Genomic DNA, 16,088 nt, shown 5'->3' on the forward strand with positions numbered 1-16,088 from the left:
AGGTTCCCCCTCCCGCCTCCAGTGGGCTTCGAAGACAGCTCTGCCTGCTCTAGGAAGGACCTCCAGCTCAGAAAGAACTCGTGCTAATTACTTTCCTTTGTTAATTAAACCCACGTGGCTCTAATAAGGTAACCTGCTGTTAGCCGATAAATTTAATTAGCCTGAAGGGAGAGCCCCTCCGCACAGCTCTTTAAATTATCACTTTACATTCGCTTGGGCCTTGCTTTTCTCCCCCTCTCCTTCTCTTTTTGGAGTTAGGCTCCCTTTGCTGGCCCCCCTTCGTGGGAGGAACCTGCCAGAGCATGGCTGAGGCTACCAGTCAACAAGTTGAGGTTAGAAAAGGACACCGCCTGTGAAAAGGTGAGGGGGTTGAGGTCATAACCATAGTCAGCCCCCTTTCCAGCTCTCTTGCGGCAATTTTACTCCTCCTGCCAGCCATCCTTTCTAGCAGCATGAAGTTTCCCCCCTCAGCATGGCCCTGTCAATGCCAGGGCAAACCACCCTGGTATTTGTCTCCCTCTAGTGGCCAGTCTGTGTAAGAGGATAAAGACCTACTACCGCTACCATCTCATGAGTCCCTCTTTTAGCTCACACTTTCAGTGCTGCCGGTCTCAGGGTCAAACCCCACTGCCAGTACCTCCCCCTTGTAGTGCCAGTGATCCCAGCAAGTGTCCTCTGGCAGGCAGTGTCCTACCTCCTGGGAGGAGCTCGTGTATCACCCTTCCCCCCACAGAGCCACGGGCACTAGCTGTCCTGGCATCTTGCCCCAGTACATGGGCCTGCTGGCCCCAAGAATGCTTTCCAGGGACTCTCTCCCATGGGTAAAGTGTTGCAGACTCCTGGGAGGGGGGCGCTGCACCCTTCCACTTCAGTGCAGCAGACTTGCCCTGGCCTTTCCCAGGGTCCAACGCCCTACAGGTGTCTTCTTCCATCTCTCTCTCTTCAGGTCCTCGGTTGCCAAATCCAGAGCTGTGTTCAGACAGCTACAGAGCAACAGGGCCACTCTGGGGGGGAGAGGGGTAAGTCCCAGCATGTTCCCTCTTGTTTAATTTGTGAATCAATTTAATGCTCAAGAAAAGAGGGATGAATAGGACCAGCCTGAGCCAGGTATACGGAAGGCAGCTGCTGCTCCCTCGCTCCCCAGATATGCCAACATCCCTCATTCCTGACCCACAGCGCTGAACTGACCACTAGTTGCTTTGCAGCCAGGATGGAACGTGGATTTTATAATGCGGGCAAATGGGGCAAAGGCAACTTCACGCATGACCTGAGCCAGGATTTAAAGCCAGATCTGCTAACGTAAAAGGCCAGGTCATTAATCCCAGCTCCCTCTCTAACCTGGCAACACCCACCCCACCCCACCTCCTTCCTGGACCTTTGCCCGTCATCCTGAGTCAGACTATAAAATAAACTGCCCCTGCTCCCCCCACCACCCTGATGTAAGCCTCTTCATGATAGCTACATGGCCTTAGGGTCATATCCTTCCATATGGTCCCAGGACATATGCGGATACCTCTGTCGCTTTCACACACACTTTCCCCCTACCCCCAAATCTCCCACATACACTAATGTTACACTTCCGCAACCCTCTCCCACCATAAACATGTGCCCCTTACACACAGCTCATTAATACACACCTACTGAAAAACAGCCTCCCACTACCAGAGCCCAGCCTGCCCCCTAGAACCCACATACGCAGGAGAACTACTCCTTGGGTGAAATGAAAAAGCCACAAGTTAGATGGATTTGCAATAGCTGTCCTAATACTCCCCTTAAGCATTCACTGTCTGGCCTCAGCAGCCCAAACCAGCGAACAGAGAATGGGGGGGGGGGGGGGGAAGACTCCTCTCCTGAAATTTAACCTGTATCCAAAATATCGGAGACATTGTCTCCTCCTTCCCCCATTGAATTCTCTTATGATGAAGCCCAAAAGATACGGACAGGACTCGAGAGGGACTCTACAAAATGGTTAAAAATCTTATGGAGTCGTAATGGAGCATGTGACCTTCCTGTAAGTGTTTTTAAGCCAGGGACTCTATGGCAGGGAGCATGAGCGTATGCATGCATGTGTCTGTAAATGGATGAGCCTTCCCAAAGCACCTGCAATCATTTAGGAGCACCGTCCTGCTGAAAGTCAATGATGCTCCTAAGCTGTGGAGCCAATCTTGGGAAGCCCACCCAGAACACAGAAATGAATTTCTGGAAGTTGTGCCAAACCCTAGCAGAGGAGTTCTCTTTGTGCTAGAAGAACACTTCCCATAAGGGTTTGAGTGAAGGTGGTTCTCTGCCTCACCTGGACTGCGGGCTGCTTGTTCTCATTGCCGCTAGGAGAGGTCAGCCCCGTGGCCTGCTGCAGAAGGAACTGTCTCGCCACCTGGAGAGCCTGAAAAAACAAAATAAAAAACCAGAAGATAAGAGGATGGTGCAGGAGAAGAGGTAATTTCTCTTTTCAAGCTCCTTGTGCCTTATCTACCTGTGTATGCGCTCATTACCTAGACACCATTCACCGGAGAAAGACCCACTTACTGGTACAGCCAGGACAAAGTGATCTCAGGAAGCCCCTTAGGGCATGTCTATGCTGCAATCAGACACCCGCGGCTGGCCCGTGCCACCTGACTTGGGCGCTGAGGGCTCGTGCTAAGGGGCTGTTTAATTGCAGTGTGGATGGTCGAGTTGGGGCTGGAGCCTGAGCTCCGAGACTCTCCCACTGCGCAGGGTCCTTGAGGCCAGGCTCCAGCCTGAATGTATACACTGCAATACACTGCAATTAAATAGTCCCTTAGCCAGAGCCCGAGTCAGCTGGCATGGGCCAGCTGTAGGTGTCTGACTGCAGTGTAGACAGACCCTTAAGATTAACTGGACGAGAGAGACAGAGGGATAATGCAAGGAATAGCACCAAAAGAGAGCAGCTCACTTGCTGGAGGAAGATGGCCTTGAACTCAGGAGAGGCAGGTTCTATTCTCAGCTATAGCACAGATTCTCCCTCTGTGACCTTGGGCAAGTCACTTTGCCTGTCTGTGACTCAGCTCCCCATCTGTAGAATGGGCATGCTAATCTTTGCCTACCTCACAGGGGTGCAGGGATGCTAAATCCATTTGTTAGGTGCCTGGAAGGGGGGCGGGGGGACTACCAGAGGAGTAGATCAAGTAAAGAGCAGGATTTCACCCCAAATGAATAACCAGTGACAGAATGTGGACATTCTGCAGATAATTTTCAGCAATGTAGGAGAGGAGTTTAGCAGTACTTACTAGTGATCGCACATGAATCTGTTTATTTTATGGGCGTCTGCCTGGAAAGTGTTGTTAGTTTCCTGTGCATTCACTGATTTGTTTTCAATAATATTTATTACGTCACTTGTATTAACTAAAAATGAAACACTTTGCTGGTGTTGGAGAAAAGCACGAGTCAGTGAGATTGCTAGTCAAGGCATGTGCAAAAACACACTGTGAAAGCAAGCAGGGGAAAACGGTGGGTGAAAATGAATGCAAGCCCAATCAAGCGAGTGCACCAGGACACAAGGAAAAGAGCAACAGCGAGACTGAGTGTGTGAACACGAGGAGCGCACAAGAGAATGCATGTGCGCAAACGTGTGGAAGAGCCAAAGCGTCCACTAGAGCTGGTGAAAGACTGCAAATGTGTGAAAGAAACTGAGAGGGTGTGCAAAAGAGTGAGAGAAGCACGAGACAGAGAGGTTTCATTCAGGAGCTGAGAGCAAGCAAAGAGAAGGGAATAAATTCTAACACAAACAATCCTGTGGTACTCCGGGCTGCTGCTCCCAGGTCCATTTCCTCATACGTTCCTTATTTTTTGCTTTTAAAGATTTTTTTGGGGGTGGGGAGGGGTACCTTTCTGAACAACAAAGTCATTGTAGTCCTGCCTGCAAGACAGGTTTTTATTACAGCGCAGAGACAGGAGGGGGGAGTGGAAGGGGAGAGGTCGGAGGGTCATAGCCCAGCTTGGTGGTGCTGCAAACAGCATGTGGGTTCCAGTGAGCTGTCAGCGCCAGGGCCGTAAATCAAGGCCCTGGCTTCCAAGAGGCGGCTGTGCGCTCCTAGGCGGCGGAGGCACTTGCAGGGTGTGTCCCAAAGAAAGAGCCGCTTGTTAATTTTCCACGTTTCCATCTATAAAGAACAAAGTTACTTTCCGTCAGGCATTTATACATTATATACTGTACCGTACAAGCTGTTTGGAGGGGCAGCTGAATTTATACTTGAAAACGGAGAGATTAGTACACTCGCTTGCATATACCCAGAGTAATTACATATACAAATCCATGTGGGTAAGGGGAAGGCACACAATATAGTTACATACATACTTAAACCTACACAGTGTCATTAGATTAATGAACATGCCATTTCAACGTAAACCATGTTGTTGTGTGTGCATTGCACATGACACAAGCAAATCAGGTTGTCCATCACATATATAGCATATACATAGTACAATTATATACTCACACACATACAGTCTGCATAATTATCTAGTTTTGATCAAACACTCAAACCCCTCTCAAGCAGCTATCCAGCGGACCATCAAAAAAAAAGATTAGCTGGCTACTGTTTAAACCAAGTGTCTAATTTAAGTTTTGTCTACACCGGGAAGTTATTTCTGCAATAAGGCAGGGCGTGACTTGAAAGTGCATTAGTTATTCTGGATTAGCTCACTGTGTGCACCAGGGCTGGCACTTCCATTTAGGCAACCGCGGGCACCAGGATTTGGGGGGCGGCAATTCGGCGGCGGGGGTTCCTTCCACGCTCCAGGTCTTCAGCGGCAATTCTGCGGCGGGTCCTTCACTTGCTCCGGGATCCGTCGCCGAAGTGCTCCAAAGACTGGAAGCACGGAAGGACCCCTGCCTAGGGCGCCAAAAACCCTGGCGCCGCTCCTGGTGTGCGCTGTCTTATTCCGGAACAGCAGCACCTTTTTTCAGTTTGGCTTAATCCGCCTCCAAAGCGGTATCTATACTAGTCAACTTTCCCATGCCGACAAACTGCAAGATGCAAGAGACAAATCTTTAGATGATTTCAAAGTGGCTACTGAAGCTGGGGGTCCTTATTGCAGGTTGCATCTACTACATACACACAGAAAGAAAATAATTTTATGTTTAGACCCCATTCTCCAGTAAACAGACACACGCACACACAAATACACTGTGGTACAGTACATCTTGATACGGTTCAGTTCCAGCTCCACGGTCAGAATATACCACATCAAGGGACGCAAACAAATGGAGTTGTGCCCCAAACACAGCTAAAAGCACATGTCAGTTTTGCAGCACTGACAGGAACCAAGCTGTGTTTTTAGCTGCATTTGTGAATCAAGCAACCGCTCTGGAGGGTGGTAACCCAGTAGTTCATTCTCCATTTGTGGCACACTTACAATTTAGATTCCTGAAGACTAAAATGCTTTAGTTTAACCCAAGTTATTGGGCTCAACACAAGCGTAACAGGGGGAAATTTAATAGCCTGGGATATACAGGAGTTCAGACGAGATCTAATTGTCCCTTCTGGCTTACACTCTATGAAATCAATGAAAGTCAAAAGCCCGATCTTCAAAACACATGGACAGGGAGGCTAAAATTGGTCTCTTAGGACCGTATTTAGGCACTTAAGTCAATCCATTGGTACTGATGGAGTTCTAGCCCTTTGGAAAAAACACAACCCACCTATTTACCTTTGTGTGCTGCTGAGCACAAATCGAGTGCTTCAAGGCCAAAGCAGAGGGTTGGGGGGCAAGAAATTATTCAGAGGGACTTACAGGGCAGGTGGGAACCAGGAGAACAGTAGGCAGCCAGTGCAAAATGACCACAAGGAAATCAAACCCAGAATTCACCTGGTTTTAGGTTTCATCATCAGAAAACAAACAAAACCCTCCAAGGGCACGTCTTCACTAGGAAAGACGGTATTTTCTTACCTCCTATTAGTACATGGAACAAACAAGAGGTAAACTCCTAGGGAAGACAAGGCAGTATTTCTCCACATGCATGAGCACATCAAGACAAACCGTTCCCTCCTCTGTAGTCTTTATGTTGACCTGATAACTCATTATTTGTATTACTGTAATGCCTGCGAGTCCCCCTCATGGGCAGAACCCCAATGTGCTAGGTGCTGTATACTCAGAACAGACAGTCCCTGCTCCAAAGAGCTTCCAATTGAAGTATAATACGAGACAAGAGACCAGCAGATGGATCCAGACAGATCGATGAGGACCAGGAAATGACAAGACAACTCTGGTCAGCGTGATAGACATATGTTTCAGGGCACCATCAGCCTAGCCATTATCAATGGCATCATGGCAAGGGAGAGAGTTTTGAGGAGGAATTTGAAGGTGGATAAAGAAGTAGCTTTGCAGGTGTTTACAGGGAGCAACTCCCAAACACATAGGGCAAAGCACTAAGGTGCTTGTATGAAAATTTAAACGTGTTTAAACTATCACTAGCATTTTAACTTGTGGTAGCTAATCAAACAAACAACACAGTCTCCCCCTCACCTCACCCCCACTCCAGTGAAGACAGGATCAGAGGGCTCACAAAACTTCTCTCTCAGGGAACCCCGGGCTGATGGGTTTGTGCAAAACTATCAAATGACTGTTTCCACCTGAAAATTCAGGGCAGTTTCTACCCAGTTTCATGCCAAACTTTTTAGTTCGTTCAAAAGAAAAAGGGAGGGGGAAAATAAAAGAAAACACGTGAACCTGCTGCAGAAGGATCAAACCCCAAAGATCTTTGCACAAACACTCAGATTAGAACGAGGCTACTACAAATTATTATTATGAGCACAATTCCTGCCAGTCTGCAGTAGGGACAGAAAATTCATCATTGTCCACTTAGAAGTCACGCTTTTGTCTGAAATTCTTTTTATTTATCTGTGCATAAGGCCCGCTCTATGCACAGATTATGTACTGATATAACTATATCAGGCAGGGGCATGATTCTTACAGAAAGTAAAACCACTGCAACCCCTTGTGTGGAGACAGCTCGGATTAAGGTCCTTAATCCAGTACAGCAGATTCCCTTTCCCATATGGGAATAGATATTCCAGTCTAAGATATCTTTAAACCACTATCAGTATACCCTAGGAGGATTGTACCTCTATCTATAAAACTTGTGTGTTCAGACAAGCTGCAAAATTAATGCTGAATTCTCCTCTCCTCCCATCTGATGGTGGTTTGTGCAGGCTCAGTATTACAGTTTCCCCTGCAGAGACAATTTCCTCTGTTGTTTGTGTGGGCCTTTCCCACAGCGAAAGGCAGAGAAAACGGAAACCTCAAAAAGAAATGGGAAAATATCATTGTGAAGAAAACAAAAAACTGGCCAGAGGATTTGGGGGCAAGTTTAGAACCTGAAGCTACTTTTTTAAAAATTCCTTTTTTGAAACTGACTAGATTTCAAGCTGGCAGCATCCCTGTGAGGAGCAGAAATTCTAGGTTAGCTGCAAGAGGAACTCCAAAGGTGCATGGGAACACACAATCAGGCACTAGCAAGCCTGCATGGACATAGCACAGGGCAGCACTAGAGCAGCACTATGCAATTCTTTGCAGTGGCACAAGCAGACCTGGACACCCTTGTGGCTGTACCTCAGCCTGCTCCCCACATGCACTGTGTGTAAAAATCAGCAATGTCACCTTTGCATATATCCCTCACTGGTATCGCACAGTGAGGTAATTCTGTAGCCACTTTTACCTGGGGACCTCCACGCTTCACTGTGTCTTTGCAAGAAGAAGGGCAGATTTCAGTTTGGAGTGAGAGACCTTGGGTTTTATCCCCAACTCTACTGGCCTACTGTGCAACCCTAAGCAAATCCATTAACACCTTCCCACCCTACCCCCCGAGCCTCAGTTTCCTTCTCTTTCAATGGGGACACCACTGAACGCACAGGTGAAGCTGCAGACTAAATTAGCTGATCTTTGCAAAAAGTGCTTTGAGATCATTTTGCAGATGGGGCCGGAGGGAAGAGGCACTGAGTGAGGAGGAAGGGCTTGCTCCACGTCACGCAGCAGGTCAGCGCCAGAGTCCAGAGAAGAATCCATGAGTGCCAGCTACCGGTCTCGCCCTGATCTAACCACTAGGTAATGCTGCCTGCCCAGAATTCTCTCTCTCTCTCTCTCTCTCTCTGAATTATTTTCCTAACAGCTCTCTAGAAGTTAAGCGCGAGACAGAGGAAAAAGCAGACGCACAAAAGGAGAGAAGCTGAGCGAAGGCAATGCCGCAGCGTGACGACTGAGCCGATCGGAAGCCCAGCTTGCCAAAGGAGATCGTGCTGCTGTAGCCAGCAATATAGGGCTCTGAGATACCCGGTTTTAACTGCACGAGCCACACAAGGAGCGCTTTGTTCGTGGGGAGATACAGGGACAGCCCCTGGTTTTATGAGGCTTTGGGAACCCTGTAAAAGTCTGCATGTATTTATTAAGCTGGCAAATTACTTGAACAAGAAGAATATGGCTCGTGCCAACGCCAGGCCGTGTGTCAAAAGGGCACCCAGTCAGGCTGATCTGGGGGAGACGGGATGAACCCCTGCCACTTGGAGAAGGGGACGCCTGTGATGAGCAGGCACACGTGCGCCGAGGGAGGTGCGGATGGAATGCAGGAGGCCCACCCCGAACAGGCTCTCATGGGGCAATTTAATCACTCCCTGCTGACTCTCTCACTTTGTTGTGCTCTGAAGCACGAAATTACAAGATTTACAAGAAAAAATGACATGGCCTTCCAATCTCACACAGGGGCCTCCCCATGACAGCCCTGCAGCTCACCCAGAGAAGCAACCCCCTTCTCTCCTGCCCCCACCCCCCAGCCCTGCCAGATGGCCAGGGATGGCCAAGAAACCAGCAGAAAAGTTATAGAGCTATCTGCTGGGCAGGGAGACGGGGGGAAGGATAGGGGTGTGGGGAAGGGGACAGCTTTACATTCCAGCTACCTGCTGCTAAGAAGACTGGCACCAGTTTTGTTTTGGCGGGAGCATATTTCAATCAGACAGCCAGCGGCACGTAGGCACAACTGAGAGGCTGAAGTGCAGCACCACCCAACTCTGCTGTGTGTGTGGTGGAGACAGTGTTATGCTGTCAGTGCACTCACCCGATGGATCAGAGTCAAAAAGCTGGTCATTCAACATGGGGACGGCCAGGCTGCACCAGACCCGGGGTCCATCTACTCGAGCATGCTGTCTCCACCAGCCACCAGCCCCAGCTGCTTCAGTGCAAGGTGCCCTGCAGTGACTGGACCTGCCACCAAGGAAAGTTTCATTCTAACCCCGTAGACTTCACTGACTTTAGCAACTTGCACTCCAAGCTCCCTCTCCTACCTCAGTGATGAGCCCTGTGCCCACACAGCCTACTTGTACGTGATTTAAGTCACCACAGAGCCAGGGCTCAGGCTGGTGGGTTAGAATTGAATGGGAGATGACTGGCACTGGCTAGCAAAACTCAAGGGCTTAACTTGATTCCCTGAGACAGCCATACAGGAGGATGGGGACCCACAGCATTAGCCTTTCATCCTTCTCAGGGGCTTAGCATTCGGGTCAGCTACTCCATCACCACAGGGCAAATGGTCATTGAGGCAACATCCAGTACTCAGAAGAGGCTGCTGAGATCTAGAACGGCTGCTGGCCAGAACTGAGATGCATTGGCACAGCTGTATGAGGGAAAACCAGCATTTTACTCCTACTTACCAGGGGTGAGGGTGAGGTAACAGCATGATCAGAGTGGGAACATCATCATCTTCATCTTGATCCCCAGTGACCCATTTTGCCAGAGTATGAAAGGCTCAGAGACCAGCCCAACCCATAATCCAGGTTCTCAACACCCCAGAACCTTGCAGAAGTAGAACTATACAGCTCTGCCCAAGCTATAAAACTCAGTGGCAGTCACTTGGCAAGCAAAGAAAGTGGGTCGTCACGGGATATTCACTGCCACCCAAAGATGACCTTAGTCCACTGCCATCTTTCCTCAGGAAACAATGAAGCTGCACTTACAAAAGTCTTGCTTGATTTATGATGGGTGATTTCTCTACCAGATTCCAACCTGGGCCTCCCACCAGGGCCAAAACCACCTTGATATGGGAGTAGAGATGAAAGGCAAGATTTTTTGGACAGGTAACCTGCACTTGCTAACCTCTTTCAACAGGCCAGAAGATTAGCTTCAAAAAGCAACACTTGAAGTTAGCAGTATGGAACCGCCCCTTAAAAGTTAGAAGGCATGAAGTCCAAGTTACTCATAAGTCTTTGCTATTTAATTTTGAGAGTATGGGAAAAAGGTCCCCATTTAGAAGAGAATTTGGCTTCACCTCCTGCTAATGATCTATGAAATGGGGGGGAGAAGGGGAGGGTTAATTGTACCCTGCTCCATGGTGCGATTCAAAGAGTCATTAGTGCGATAGCCACAATTAGGAACAAATAGTTTGTGTCCAATTTGTCACCTGGATGATTGTCTTTGATCAGTAAATTAGCCCATTTTAAAAAGAAGTTTGTAAGATCTAAGACACATCAACAGCTGACACCGCCTGGCTTCCCCATTTACAAGACTAGTGGCAGCAACTGTTACTGAGCAGAGGGAATGCAAATGTTGGGATGGTGGAAGGGGAAGAGACCTGACCTATGTAGTGGTTTTGTGCTGAGTTAACTATTTCTGTGAGGGGTGTTTACTCAACAAAGTTAAGATCAGGAAGACCCCTACTGAGGATGCAGTTATACCAGTATACTAGCAGTTTGTACAGCTTAAGCACCATTCTACTGGTATAACTGCGTCCATATTAGAGGATCATGCCACTTAACGACACCAGTTTCTAAACAGATATACTAAACATGGTATCAAAAAGCCTCTTGTATGTATACAAGCCCTTAGTTCCTTGGAAAAAGAGGTTTCCCTGATTTCTAAATTCCCATCTAGATCCAGATAAAAACCTGCTCCAAAGCCCAGGGCTTTCTGAATCGGTGTGTCTGGATTTCTTTGTATATGCTTCATACTTGATTTTCATCTGTTTCTTTGCAGCTAGGCTCTACAGCTCCAGAGCAACAAGAACTACTAGGAAAAAAAAGAGCCTCAGATTAATCCCGGCTCTGGCGAATGCAATGTCCGGACAACAGAAGTGTTATGCTAGTATCAGATCCCAAGAAGAAATAAGAGATTCTGCTATAGCGAAAAATTCCCCACCAGGACGCACTGGAAAAATTGAATAACCACAGCTCTATTGGCTAATAAGTCTGGAGGGGCTGTTCTCTTTTCACCTGCGAGCCCGATTCCTTTGAGTTCGCGTTATGGTTGAAATAAATACTACATGCTGTATTCCCCCCTCTAATTTCAGAAGAAAGCGGATCATCACAAGTCAGCGTGTGGGAATCTCAGAGCAGGAACAGTCTGCTGCTATCCAGCTTTCCACCCAAGACACATGGCATTTAAATTCTTCCCTGGAATAATGCACCTTTCTCTAGGCCAGGTTTCATATCTACTGGCAAGCAAAGCAAGCAAGCCAAGGAGCAAATGAACTTGGTGATGAAGTTGTCCTCCTGTATGAGATTAATCTGGTGCGACTCATCCCTTGTCCCTAGAAGTCCTGTTTTTATCCCCATCACAGAAAAACACCACCAGTTAGAACTACATGGCCTCCATGTTGGCAGTCCCAGGAGAGACTAAAAATTGAACGGGCCTTAGAGACTGAGCTTCCACACAGACTCCAATGGGCATCAAACCTGTGCCTTTCGTCAGCCCATATGACAAATCGATTTGCTGAACAACCTTCTTGCCTAGCGGTTAGAGCAACAGCCTGCGACTCAGGCAACCTGGGTTCCATTTCTATCCCTGACCTGCTGGGTGACCCTGGGCAAGTCACTCCCCCTCCCTGCGCTGCACTTCATTGTGCCTCAGTTTCCCCCCAAGCTGTAAAACAGGGATAATGATGCTGACCACTTTTGTACAGCACTGAGAGCTAGAGATGAAAATTGCTATATGAGAGCTAGGCATTATTACTACTTGTGGGGAGAGCTGGGTCCCCGCAGGACCATTTAATGGAGAAATCCCAGAACTAACCTGCATTAAAACACAAGAGAAGCACATCCAAGTCAGGACTGGATTAGCTGGGATGATCACTTAGAGGTGAGGCCAGGAATGGAAGGTAAGGCATTTTCAGTAGAGGCTCTCTCCTTAAGGAACTCCATTCTTCTTTGGGTTCTTCAGAACTTAGCCTTCAAGGCCCAGCATTAAGTATGTATGCAGGCAATTAAATGAATTTCTGAACTGGGAGAATTAAGACCTTAGCAGCCAGCTAAGGTAGCCACTGGGCTAACAGCAGTGCTTAAGCACTCAGATGCTATGGTGATAGATGCTGGTACACAGAGAACCCAGATGGATAGTACTCTGGATACTCCAAGAGGACAAGCCTATGTTTTCAGAAGTAACTCAGGAGTGGGAATGCCCAACTAGAGATACAACCCCCCACCCCAAAAGGGGCATGATTTTCAGAGGGGTAGGTGCTCAGGCATTTGAAAAATCAGGTGCCTTGAAGGGGTCTCAAGCCGGGGTTCCAAAATCACTAGGTCACTATGGAAAATCTTTACAGAATAAAAGCATAAAAATATTAGAGCCAAGTCTTTAAAAAAAACAAAACATAGCACGTTTTTAATTAACAGTAGTCACCTAGACACTACAGCAGGAGAGGCCAGAAGACCATGTGCTCTTCACTGCAACAGGAGGGTGTGGATTTCCATACAGCATGGGGATGAAACACTGGCTGAAACTAACCAAGAGAATTCCCACCTGGAAGGGACCAAAGCTTCCAATGGGGCCTTAACCTCCAATGTTAAAAAAAAAAACACAACACACTGCCACCACAAAAATTATATTAACAGAGCAGGGGAGCGGGGGGAAAGAGGGTCTATAAAAATGATACTAGATCTCCCCCCAACTCCTCTCTCCTTTTACCCCAAAAGAGCTTTTGGGGAATAAAAAGATTATAAACTATTTTTACACTACCCTCATAAAAAAATGACAGTCACATTCCAGAATTAGAACTATTAAAATAAAAGAGATATTTCTAGATGGATATTAACCGTAAATGATGCCATATTGAAAACCACTCCCCCACTCCACTTCCTCCATCCCCATTCTAACATAATCAGAACCAAATGGCTCCAAGAGATCCAAATTAATAAAATGACAGAATTCTTTACAGAAAAGGAGAAATCTTTTTCAACTCCCTCTCGGCCCCATTTGTTCTCCCCTTTGCCGCACACACCCTAACACTTCTGGACTTTGATCCTCCTTGGCTAAAGGGGTTAAATCCATTTTCACTAACGGAGAACACAAGGAACAAGTCTGACCATTGCTCCCAGCAATTCCCTTTCTCCCCATGCTTGGAAAAAAAAAATTAAACATTTATGCTCAGTCATATATGAAATATAAATCAGGCAACCTAACAGAGAGATGAGTTTACTTAAGTGCTCTAGTCTCATTTTTATCTTAAATACCCTAATAATAGCATATGACATAATACATTTGAAAGGTGAGCACAAGCTTTTATAGCACAGTGCCATCCACACCAGAGTCTCCCCACCACCACCTCCATCCCCTTTTGAATAAGAAAAACAGCTGATTTGGTTATAAGTTTGGTGTCCTGTTTTTGTCTGATACTTCAGCATTTCTTTTACATACACCTGCAATAAATAGTATTTTTTTTTTTAAAGCACAGCACAAATATTACAGCAGACGGATGGGATGGCTTTTTCAGATGGGCCCTTTCTAGATAATTGCAAGTTGGAAAGTGTGCTACCAGGCGCCCTCAGGCTGACAGGTTCAGCAACAAAGGGAGGAGAAGGAGAGGGTGCTGATTTGGGGGATGGAGGCAAGCATCGTGCAGTCTGATGCTGGGTTTTCCAGAGCATAAGGAGAGTTAGGTGCTCACGTCCCAGTGAAACTCATTAGAATTTAGGAGATTTCCATGGACATCAGGCACCTGACTGCACTGAAAATCCAAGCCTTCAATCTGGACTGAGAGGCTTCATGGTCTCTAAGCTCCCGTATGAGATCCCACACGAGTGAGCTGTAGTTGCTGGTTGGGAAGTTGATCTTCCAGGATGCGCTGCCAGCTGGTTTTGGGGTAGGGGGCTGCCTTTAAAAGCCATTTTTGAAAAACCCCATGGGTTAATTAAAAAGGCAGGTTTTCAGATGGTTTGTCCAAGACAAAACCCTTCCTCCTTACTCACCCACCTCCCTCCTTGTGCCCGACCTCCATCCTACCATCTCCTCTTCCCTGCTGAGATCTCCCCCTCCGCTTTCCCATCCCAACACCTCTTAATCCTTCCCTGCCTCCTCCCACCTCCTCCTCCCTGTCTTGAACCTCTCCCCTTCTTCTTCCACCTACCCCCCATCTTCTCCCTTTCTGGCTCACTGCTACTCCCCTTCCCTTCCCCTCCCCGCTCTCCCAGCTGCCTGAAGTTGGAAGGTTCCCTTGTTTTGTGAGAGTCACACACACAAAATATGTGCCTGCCCAAGCCGAGCAACCCGCTGATGGCGGAGACGCCCTCCTTCCTCAAAGCCCCGCAACAAAAGGACTTCAAGGAGACCAAGTTTTCCTTAACTCTTCGAGGACAACATCAGAGTACTGGCACAACTTGGAGATGAGGGTTCTAGGCACCCGTCCCCTCTCCCCCAGGTGGACATTATCCCTCCTGAGCCCTGCGATCGGTGGGCAGCAATGGCCACAGACATCCCCACCTGCCTCTTGGTCAAGTCCTGCTTTAGGCCCCATGTGTCAGAGGAGCTGGACTTGCCTGCCTGGGGCAAGCAGGCTGAAGCCACAGTGATGCTCCCCTTTGGGGGGCTAGATACAATCGTGACCCAGAGGTGCTTAAATACACTAGACATCATAGGGCTAAACAGCTCCACTGACTATTCTGAAGTGGTGCCTAAAAGCACATCTGGCCTCCTCCTCCCGGAGCATCATTCCACTTACTCACGAGTTTGATATCTCCTGTGGAATGGCGAAGGAAACCATGGGGAGGGGAAGCGGGGAAGGCCCCCCCAACAGTGGACCTGGCCCCATTAGTCTCCAATTGTCCTAGAGAATCCCCTACTAAGCCAGCGCCAGAGCCCCAAAAAACTCTTGCACAGACAATTGCAACTGGACGCTGGCTCACTGAAGGGAGACATGAGACAGCGGGAGGCTGCATGAAATGTCATTCCATCCAAACCCAGCTGGGAAGCAGAAGTTTAAACACAGCCTGTGACATAGGAAGTAAACCGAGTCCAAAGGCTGGGTCCGCGGCGGCTGCTTCTGGAGATGAAATGCGCTTGCTGCCTGTCGGCCTGCATTCTCCACTAGTTACAGGGCAAGGTCAATTGAGTTAGGCAAGAAGAACTAGAGAGAAGAGCTAAATGTTATAGGAAACAAGACAGAGAAAAACAACATGGATCCCTTACACTCCACTAGCACCTTCTCTCCTGAGGGATTCAAAAAATAACCCCCCCAAACCCCACAATCTTTCCAGATACATTTTACATTAGATACACACACCAATCACCCATCACTGGAATGCGGCCACCTCTGAAGTGAGGGCTGGCAGCTCTTTGTACAGCTCACAACTAGTTTTGATAGGAAGATTATACCCTAACTGGCTCAAACTGCAGGGAGAGGTGACAAAAATTGCAGGAGGCAGAATGGGAGCGAACCAAGTTTGGAACAAGTCTGGCCAAAGCACTAGAGCCACTTTTTTGGAGAAAAATGCTACGACGATCACCTTTATGACTCATTCTGAAGACCAAGCCTGGACACCAGGCTCACACAGCACAGGGGGCTTAACTCCCTTTTTAAGAGGGGATCTCTGGATCCAAGATTATCAGAAGACATTTGGGGTTCTTTACCTTTTAAGTGCTCAAGTGGAAATAACCTTCAAGGGGCCTGATTTCCAGAGGGTGAGTCCAGCATTTTCTGGAAGCCCAGTCAAATTTAAGGCACATCCATTTGGGCACCAAGGAGGAGAGAGAGTGAGATCTCCAGAATCACTAGTTCAAAATCTTGGCCAGAAGCCTGTCAGGTGTGGGAAGAGCTAGGGGCCAGCCCAGTCCCACCACAAGCCTACGACCAGTATCAGCATTCAGAAAGGGACAGG

General features: G+C 47.9%; 1 protein-coding gene across 5 annotated transcripts in view; it reads right to left on the reverse strand.

Annotated features, from left to right (window-relative positions):
- Positions 1–16,088, reverse strand: part of FOXP4 (forkhead box P4) — a 133,326-nt gene that overhangs the window by 65,233 nt on the left and 52,005 nt on the right. For all 5 annotated transcript variants that reach the window (XM_032768361.2, XM_032768353.2, XM_032768347.2 and 2 more), the window contains one exon: positions 2,294–2,383. Coding sequence is in view for 4 of the 5 variants with exons in the window: in XM_032768353.2 (XP_032624244.1) it covers positions 2,294–2,383 (90 nt within the window). In the remaining variant the exon portion in view is untranslated. The remainder of the gene's footprint in view (positions 1–2,293; positions 2,384–16,088) is intronic.

This window comes from Chelonoidis abingdonii, chromosome 4 (assembly GCF_003597395.2).
Source record: "Chelonoidis abingdonii isolate Lonesome George chromosome 4, CheloAbing_2.0, whole genome shotgun sequence".
Taxonomy (NCBI): domain Eukaryota; kingdom Metazoa; phylum Chordata; order Testudines; family Testudinidae; genus Chelonoidis; species Chelonoidis abingdonii.